General features: G+C 46.1%; 1 protein-coding gene across 2 annotated transcripts; it reads right to left on the reverse strand.

Moving 5' to 3' along the window:
- Positions 1-8,721: 8,721 nt before the first annotated feature.
- Positions 8,722-9,973, reverse strand: LOC102015774 (olfactory receptor 13A1). Of its 2 annotated transcripts, XM_013508416.1 has the most exons (2): positions 9,960-9,973; positions 8,722-9,643 (listed from the first exon to the last, which is right to left on the reverse strand). In XM_013508416.1, the coding sequence occupies exons 1-2, from the start codon at positions 9,971-9,973 to the stop codon at positions 8,722-8,724; spliced, it is 936 nt and encodes a 311-aa protein (XP_013363870.1). The 2 variants fall into 2 exon arrangements, with proteins under 2 accessions (XP_013363870.1, XP_005411848.1); XM_005411791.1 differs by lacking the exon at positions 9,960-9,973 and having other exon boundaries at positions 8,722-9,648.
- Between the last annotated feature and the right edge of the window lie 215 nt (positions 9,974-10,188).

Raw genomic sequence — 10,188 nt, forward strand, 5'->3', positions numbered from 1 at the left:
ATTCTGTGAACATGAACTGTGGCAAAGACATATATATAGTCCATGTAGATGCTGACTTTTCGTCTTTCAACCAATTGAGGGACTTATGTTTAGTTCATTGTGCAAACCATCTTTATGGGAAAACCTCAGCTAAAATAACTTTGTCCAAGGCAACCACCTCGTTGGACTCTATTTCTAACAGAGCTATTTTAATCTGTAAATAGCATACACTCAGCATCTGTCAGGGGCTCCATCTTTAGGTCTGGTCTGCTTGAGAACAACTCATCAGTCAGTGGCAGGCAGTCATGGTCTGGAGGGCCCAGCCCAGTGGGCAGGTAAATGGCAGAACTGAGTGGTTTTACTGACACAAGAGTCAGGTGATAATTTTTGCACAGAAGTCCTTGGCACTGAGTGATCCAGCTGATGAGAGTCAGCAATGTCCATAGTTATTTAGGAGGTCAAGTACAGAATGTGGCACCTGGACAGTTAGGTCTTGGCCTAAGGTGAGCTTGTTAGCTTCCTTGATCAGAAGGACAGTAGCTGCCAATGCGTAAAGGCAAGTCCCAGCCCTTAGAGAGTGGATCCAAGTTTTTGGACAGATAGGTTACTGGGTGCTCCTAGGGGCTGACTGTTTGAGTAAACACCCCTGAGACCACAAGTTGTCATTCATCAATAAACAAGTTAAATAGGAAAGTTACATCTGAAATTCCCAAGAATGGGGCTGTAGAGAGTGCCTCTTAAATGTCACTGAAGGCTTTTTCTTGTTCAGGGCCCCAGTAGAGGTGTCAGAGACTTTTCTAGACAAGGCATTGTGTAGGGCCCTTGCTTTTCTGTGAACCCAGTGATCCAGATTCTAGAGAAGCCAGCAGCTGTGAGAAATTTGTGTAGTTTCCTATGACTGATGGCCACAGACCTGCAGGAAAAGCCCACTTGATTCCATAGCTGAAGCCATGGAGCTACACAAACAAACACCCAAAGCAGCTAGATTCACAGAGGTATCTCATTCGGAGATTAAAACATTCCATTGACCACACAGAAAAAAATGACTAGGAGGTGATCAAGCTTCTCTTCTGTCAAATGGGACAGGTCTGACTAATAGGAGAACCCAGAATGGTCTTACCATGATTCAGAAATACAGACATTTTAATTTTGCTTACCTTTAGAGCTGGCAATGTATGTGGAACACCCCAGTGAGCATCCCACAGGCATAGAGAGGACTTCAGAAGTCAACCAGAGGAGCGCACATCCCATCCGAGTGCTGCTGGGATGCAAGGTCAGGGAGACCCCCTCCACAACCCACAGCAAGGGCTGTCTAAGGCTATACCTGCCTTTGCTCATTTATCAGCCCAGTGCATCAGAACTGCAACGGGAAAAATTGAGGGAACAGTAGCCAAGAGCTCAGAAAAAGAAAAGAAATTTTATTCACCACTTTCAGACCCCAGAAGAGTCGTCCCCAAAGTCTGAGTCTCTGATTATAGAAAGTTTCTCTTCTTTACAGGGTGGGTAGCAGGAGTTACAAAAAACTAAGATAAGCATAGCTGAAGGCCATGGTACAATGGGTATCTTTTGTGATGAGCACAGCCATGTGTAGCAAAGTTGTTTTTAGCACATTCACAGAAGTTTTAATGTTAAAAATCATTAGCCAAGTTCAGTGGCAGAGAATAGAATGGCTGAGGCTTCATTGGAAGAAATGGCTGCAGTTAGGTCTGGATTTCTGCTTTAATATCAAAAACTAGGAAGATTTCAACTGCAATTTTAAAAGGCAATAGGGAGACACCAACATCAAAATGGCAAGAGTTATTGAAATTATATGGCAAACAGCTAAGCACCAATCATAAAAGTATTTCATTGAGTTATACACATATTGAGACAAATTTTGATAAGTATGTAAAAGAAAAAAGGCAACATTAATTCAACCAAGAAATAGAAAACACAAAACTAGGACCAAACAAAACTGTTGGCACTGAAGAATGTAATAACTAAAATTTTTAAAACTCAATGAATAGAGAGAATAGAAAGGAAAATCAATGAACTAGAAGTTAGTACAACAGACAGCACCCTACATGATCAATATAATGAAAACAGAATGAAATAATTATCAACCTTCAGAATAGTAACAAAATATGAATACTTATGTCACAGGAATGTGGAAGAGGAAAAATTGGGAAAAGTTGTCCCCAAATCTGGCAAATGGTGTATCCTACAGATTGTGGAAGGTGGATCAACCCCAAAGGAGATAAACTAAAGAAATCCAACAGAAGACACATTGTGACTTAGTGTCTAGTAATCAAAGACAGAGAAAAATATTTGAAAGAAGCAGGAGAAAAAGAACGCACATGACTTCTGAGGGAAAAAAAACTCAATTCAAATGATGATGGATTTCTCATCAGAAACATATAGGCTGAAAAGAAGTTCAGAATAATTTTAAATGCTAAAGCCCAGAGCAGTCATGATACAGAATTCTTTGTCCAGACTGTTCTATCTACTTAAAATATCCATCAGGAATGAATGGGAAGTAAGGGCTTTCTCTCAGGTGAAGGGAAAGTAAGAATCTGTCATCAGCACATCTATCCTGAAAGGCTGGCCAGAGTTCTACAAACAGAAAAAAAATGACAACCAGGGCAATCCCTACAAAATGATATACAAAGAGATCCTCCCAACAGCACTACAGGTGAATCAAAATGGAAATCTAAAACCATGTTGAAGCAACCCACCTGAAAGCAGAAAAAAGAAAACAAGAAAGTGACACAGAGAAAAATAGAAATGAAAAAATTAAATGGTGAACTTAAGACATCAAAAATTATATAATTCCATAAAAATGTTAAATATTAATTAGTTCAGACACACCAATTAAAAGGTTAACAAGTAAATTGTAAAACATAACACAACTATGTGATGTCTACAGAAACATGCAATATAAAAATATAAGAAGTTTAAAAGTAAATGTATAGAAAACTGCAGAAATAAAAATGGGGTACTATAAAATTGCAACACGAAGGACCCTTAGCAGTGATGGACTTTAAGGGAACATTTAAAACCCTTATAGTGCAGTGTACAGTTGAAGTGGATTCTGTGGGAAGCTGAGTGACACCATCACTAAAGTAGAAGAACACTCTTTACAAACCTGACGTAATAATCAGCTCATTATGTTTTTTTCTCATAGGAGGCTACATGTTCAAATGCAAGAATAAGAGGGTATTGTAAATTGGCCTCATTTTATTTCGCTTCATGGGTAGCATTAAGATATATTGATCCTTCCAGGGAAAAAAAAGAGTAAACTTGCATAGTGGACTCATTTATGGGAGGAAAGCAGGGAGACAGAGAGACAGAGACAGAGACAGAGACAGAGAGAGAGAGAAACACCAGTCCAGATTGCATCACTTATTCATATGTATTTGAAGGGTCCAAGAGTCTCCACTATGTAGAAATACCAAGAGAAACCCAGCAGCAGTCTGGCCTACACTGACATTGACTTTGTTTAATGAAACTCTTTTTGCACCTGAGAAAGGGCAGGTGCGTGTACTTCTATACAATCACTGGAGACATAGTACATTGTCCAACTGAACAAGGGAAGAATAGGTCCTGTGTATGCATCCTGGTACTCACTGGTGAGATGAGCATTCTCTCATCACATTTTGGTCCAGATCACCCACCCTGGATCCCTTCAGGCATTCATAACTGCTACACTTGGTCTTGCCCTGGACTCTTGCTAGGACCCCCTAGTCCTGGAATATCTTGTCCTTGCTCCACCCCACTGTAAACTAGTTCCTGCTGACCCTTTACATCTCAGGTTCTTGACTGGTTGCAGGAGATCCTCTTTAACCCCCACAAGCAGGCAGGATTCCCTTGCTGGGGCTGTTCATCATGGCGTTTCATTTCTCTTTTTAACATGCTTTCCCAACTGGATGGTAGGACTTGATGAGCATAGAAAAACAAGAGGAAGGAAGGGAGGAAAGGCTACAGTGACACAGTTGGACTGAGATAATCATGTGGTTCATCCTGGCTGAACCGCCATATTTTTAAGAGTAAATCATGTGGGTATCATGACATATTTTGATCCCTTGCTCTTGCTTTCACTTTGTCTATGCACAATGCATTATAATCTCTAAGTCCTTTCAAGGTTAAAACTAGCCTCTAGCAATATGAGGATGAAACTCCTCCACCCAGGACTACAGGTTCCTGGAGACCACGGATGTGGAGTCACTGAACCCAAGATCCAAGGGAGCTGGTCTGCATGCCCGGAACCCTGTGATGAAGAAAGAGGAACAAAGTAAGTGAGAATCACAGAAGTCCCAAGGACCTCTAGAAGGAAGTGAAGGGGGATTTAGCACAATGACTAGGATTCCAGAAAGTACTGTCATCGCCTCCACATCTAACTGAGAGAAAAGTCTGCTCCTGGCACCCCCAGTGGTGGATACAGCATAAAGACACAGCCACAGCCATTCACCTTTGGGAGGATAAAGTGATAAGTGCTGATACCAGAGGTTGGTCAGAGAAGAATGTGTGTTGGAGCATCCAGATGCCCCTGCAGCCCACCTCTGCCAGGAGAAGTGCATGGGTCACTTTGGAAAGTGAGGCAGGACATCTGGGAGAAAAAGCCTGAGGGCACCTTTCCCTGTCACAGGAGGCAGCATCCAGTGTCATCACACTCAGCCTGATGGTCTCTGACACTGGGACAGAATGAGCTGTGGCCTTGACAGACATAGACACAAGCCAGTAGCACATGTGAGGAGAAACGAGTGGAACAGGGCACGATCCCTCAGAGACAAACTGCCAGGAGCGGCAGCATTGAATTGGCAACCAGGACGGGTGATCTGCAGGCTTTGGAGACCTGACAGGAAAGCGGAAGCCTCAATATAAGGGGTAAGAGTGGAGCCAGGGCAGGGAACTGGTGTGCAAGGACTGCAGGGGGAAGGGGAGACACCAAAGTGACACAAAGAGGTCATTCTGGAAGGCAGCCCCTCATCTGTGACCAGGGGAACATAAGGCAGGTTCAGACCACTGACAGAAGACACCCAGATGGGGGCTCTGCTGAGCATGTCAGAGGCCTCTGCAGCATGTGTGCCTGCAGGGTGACCTGGTCCTCCTGGGCCCCCTATGTCTGCAGGGAGGCTCCACATTGCTGGGAGAACCCACTGCTCTATGAACAGGCCCCAGTAAAGGAGTGGGGGTCAGGCCTCTAAGGAGCCACACTGGTGACTATGCACTGCATGCCTGAGGGTCTGAGAGGGTGCTACTGCCAGTGTGGAAACTGCACCCACCAGCTGCCTCTGAGCTCAAAGTCACAGCGCAGTCACAGATCCACTAGGGTGGCACTGACAGAGCAGGACCCCAAGGAACAGAGCAGGCCCCATCCCTTCCTGTGGCCCCAGGCTCCCTCAGCTCTCCAACCCACCTGCAAAAGAGGAATAAGGTCGGGAGAACCCCAGTCCAAGTTCCAGAGTTGAGTTTGGGGAGAAAGTAGGTTAATAATGGGCACAGGGCTGCCCAAGGAACTCAACCTCCCAGCCTGGCCTAGGTCCAGAAGGAGCAGGAGAGTGGATGCCACTCTGCACCAGCAGGCAGAGGACTTGGTGGGGCTGAGGAGCACCTAAGAAGCTGGGCAGAGGCCACCATTAATTTGAGCACTAGATTTTACAAGAGAGCAAACATAAATAACGGTAGCCTCCTAGAAAGCCTGGTTGACAGAGCTACCTGGTCACATCTGCCAGTCAAAATCACCATAACTTAGAAAAACGAAGCAGTATGGGGGCTTCTTATTGTTTGAGTACAAGTGGGCACAAGTCCTGCGGACAACACCAGGCATGCAGCTAGCAGCTCAGACTCAGAGGTGGGAATCTGGCCATCTAAGACACGAGCATTCCTCACCACAAGGACAGAGCAAGACCAAGTGGCTCCTGTGAAACCAGCACAAGAACAGGCTGCCTTCAAGAGCCAGGTGCCCTTATCCTGCCACACTCATGCAGAGAAACTGGTTTGCTACACAGCAGGTCCTGTCCCCACTGCCAGTTTCCTCTCCATATAGTTGCTGTGCTGCACACTGGTTTCCAACACTGAGACATCTGCCTGAGTTGGGAAGACCCAAAGCAGATAGCTCGTGTGGGGAGTCATTTGAGGACGATACACTGTCCTCACTGCTCGGCTTTACTGCAAGCAGAGCACAGGGATGCAGCTAAGGGTCTCCATCATGGTGGCTCCTGGAGACATGGTCCTGTGAAGTCACAGCCAGCTGGCCTCAGAGTATGGCCTGCAGAATGCCGAGGGTCAGGAGTCGCAGGACGAATCCTAAGAGGTGACCTTAAGGAGAAACAAGAGTGGCTTCTGTGCCTCAGTGAAGGGGGATTGGGACAAAGTCCCCATGAGAATCTGTGCGAGGATCACAGAGCAGTCTGAGTTATTAGGTCATAAGGGAAAATACCCTGTATGTCCCTGAGAAGGCGAACCCAAGCCACACAGCGTTGCTGTAGCAGTGGTGCCCTGTCTGAATGCACACAGCTAGGAAGGAGAGGGCTACAGAGGGCACAGAGGCACAAGAACATGGGCAGAGTCCAAAATTGGGAAACCACTAAAGCAGGAAAAGAAGGAGAGATCTGACATTCAGAAGGGATCCATTACCTTTGCAGAGCAGGAAAACCTGCAGGGCTTGACAGAAGATAGACTCTGTGGAGTGGGAGGGTTCAGAACTAAGGGAAAGTCCCGCCCTGCTCAGCCTTTCCTGATAGACAGTCTTGTTCACTGCTGCAAGACTCCTGAGACACAAATCTTCTGTCTGACCAGCGACCATTGTTCTGGTTTCTCATTCGCCCACCCCATACCTTATCCCTTGGGTCATTTTGGAGAGCCACATTCACTGCTGTCTCAGCTCCTACTGTGTGGTCCCCACCACTTAGCACTCTTATCCACCGCTGCAGACACCCTGCAGAGGCAGAGAGTGGGGCTATGACTTCCAGGCCTCCTCCACCATCCTGGCCTCAGTGATACCTGAAAGTAACATCCCGACCTCACATAACACTAGGCATCATTTTCCTCCATTGCCTCTTCCATCTTGGCAGCATCTCCAGGTTGATTTAGCAGCCTCATTACACTCAGAAATAAAGGAGAGTTCCAATGGGTCTGAAAGAGTTTGAACCTGAGCCCAGACCAGCTCTACCCCAATCCAAGACTCTCTCCACACCCTCTCTGAGGACCCCTGGCACCACCATCGCTCCATCCCAATGTGCACTTTTCACACATTTTCCAGGCGTGCGTGCTGGGCTCAGTTTAGTTGGGCCCTCAGCTGTGTAAGACTATAGATTGAGTCTCATATTTATTTTTGTCAACACTATGTGAAACTCTCAATATTTGTCTTAAACACTTTCTAACATTCTAATCCTTTTTGAAATGTAGAAAATGTAAACATTATAAGAAACTAAGATGAATGACTCAATAAACAGTCTCCAAGGCATGTTTAAATCTGTCAGTGAGCATATGGAGTCGGGAGTGGTAGTCAACAAGGACATGTTTATTGGGAAGACCTCAAGAACACTGAGGGTAGAAGCACATTATTTGAGTGTCAGAATTCTATTGGGAAGGACTAGACTTGATCTGTAATAATCTATGAGCCAGAGTCACAGTCATATTCAGTTCATTTAATTCTTGAATTTCATGCTGCAAATCAATACGATTTGTGCAGAGGTAAGGAGAATACTGGTTGGAGAATGAAAGACTACTCATCATTTCTAAAACAAATATCAAACCTACCCTCAGCTTCTGTCTAGGACACAAACAATATGTGTTTTTATTCAATCACAGAGAAAAATTTAACATACCCATCTCACTTAACATATCCATGTCACTCACTTTAATGGATCAGAGGTGTTTTCCAGAACAGTTTTCTAACAGCAGGGAACATATGTCTGCCCCTGTCATCATTAGACACAGTAGTTTCATTTGTCCAGTTCTGTTTAGCAATGATGGCTTCCAGAGCTGTGACAGCTGAGTCCCTTCAATTGTCCTCACTTCAGGCCAAGAAGGAAAGTCAGATCCTCATTACCTAAGTCCAAAGCCAGGGATAGGTTAGAAATCTCAGTCGTTTTCCAGGTGAATTCCTAGATATGCAACAGCTGTCAAAGTTAGAATTTCTACAGTTAAAGCAAAGTAGCGATCCTAAAAACTTGTTTCACCTGAGTGCTAGACAGAAGGACGTGGGAAGGTGTCAGTGACAGTTCACATCACAGTCAGACCATTTTTGAAGTCTAAGGGGCTTCAGGGGAAACTTGAGGTAAGGTAGTGGGGTAGAAGTCTTCTTAGGGGCAGTGGTCACCCTACAGCACTACAGTATAGAGTCCCCCGTGTGCTGTGGGGTCTACACTTCCTCCCTCACTCTTTTCAGGCTCATATATCTAAATTCTAGGTGTGATTTCAGGATTTCCACCCTGAGTATTGCATGTCTAGAAGGAATGGAAAACAATTTCCCACCGCTGTAAGGTTACATCACAGGGGGCATTTTTCTCTACCGGGGAGCTTTGCCTGGAAGCACTGGTGTCACTTGGGGGACAGCCCAGGGTACCCCATGTCTGCAAGGCCTGTAGATTCACACCCAGCCACAGTCCTCTGTCAGCCAGACCCAGAGCACCAGCATGCTGAGCTCCTCCCTGCACTTGTACCTCTGCAGAGCCAGAGGTGGGCTCACTGACCTTCAGCACAAACCTGGCTCATCAGATCCACAGGAAGATCGATCTCTGTCCCCATGAAACACACAAATTAATTTTGGAAGAAGGGAAAGAGCTTCCTGAGAGCTGCTTTGACCTCTTTGTTTCTCAAAGTATAGATAATGGGGTTCAGGGTGGGGCTCAGCATGCTGTACAGCACCCCAGCCAGCTTGCTCTTCTCTGCATTGTAGCTGGAGACGGGACTGATGTAGGCATAGAAGACGGCAGTGTAGTACATGCACACCACGATGAGATGGGAGGAGCAGGTGGAGAAGGCTTTCTGCTTCCCCTCTGAAGTCCGCATCTTCAGGATGCTGGAGATGATGAAGCCGTACGACACGATGGCCATCAGGAAGTTGAGGATGCCGTAGAAGGCATCCGCAAGGACGATCATGATGCTGTTCACATAGGTGGAGCTGCAGGAGAGCAGCAGCAGAGGGGGGACCTCACAGAAGAAGTGTGTGATGACATTGGGGCCACAGAAGTCCAAGCGTAGCATCAGCCCTGTGTGTATGGCCGTGTTGAAGGCACAGAGCATCCACACACCAGCGGCCAGCAGGCTGCAGAAGGCCTTGCTCATCATGGTGCCATAATGCAAGGGGTGGCAGATGGCGGCATAGCGGTCATAGGCCATGACTGTGAGGAGCAGCAGCTCTGAGGATGCAGCCCACGTGAGGAAGTAGAGCTGGGCCATGCAGCCCCCATAGGAGATGGTGCTCTGCTGTGACACCAGACCCTGCAGGGCCTTGGGCATGATGGACGAGGTGCAGATAATACCCATAGTAGCCAGGTTGAACAGGAAAAAGTACATGGGGGTGTGGAGCCCAGGGTTGAGGGTGATGGCCAAGATGATGAGGATGTTGCCAGTGAGCGCCACAGTGTAGAGGGAGAGGAAACAGCCAAATAGGAGTACCTGGTACTCTGGGTGCTCTGAGAAGCCCTGCAGGATGAACTGTGTCACCAGCGTCTGGTTACTCATTGTCTTTGAGCTGTTTTATCTCTGTTTCTGGGTCTATCTGGCCTGTCTCCACTCACATCTTCACATACATTTGGGCTGCAGAGAGAGACTGGTCCCAAAAAAGCTTGCTTCTATGCTTCCCTCATCCCTGACAATGTGGCAAGTTTGATATCAGGCAGATGTACCAGGATGCACAAATTAAGGCGAAGGCACCAATGTCATAGAAGCAAGCAACATGACATTTTAGTTCCTAAAAGTAAACACAAGTAGCCAATGCTATGCAAGGAGCTTCATTCAACCTCAGTCAAAGAAATGTAGAGCCAGTCCACAACACACTTTTCATCATCCACCACTGGACAGAACCAGGACAGGGAGGAAGTGACTGGCATCCACTTGGCACAAAAATGCTGGCCTTTTAATTGTGAGCTCCCTCTGAGCCAAAACTCTGCTTTTTGGAATCTTATCTTAGGGAAACAACTTAAAATATTTTCAAGTTGTCAGAGCCACATCGTTTATGATTGGGAATTTAAAAGCAACATGTATTCTGAACAGTGAGTTTCT

The sequence above is a fragment of the Chinchilla lanigera genome, unplaced genomic scaffold (assembly GCF_000276665.1).
Source record: "Chinchilla lanigera isolate Chin_1 unplaced genomic scaffold, ChiLan1.0 scaffold00145, whole genome shotgun sequence".
Taxonomy (NCBI): domain Eukaryota; kingdom Metazoa; phylum Chordata; class Mammalia; order Rodentia; family Chinchillidae; genus Chinchilla; species Chinchilla lanigera.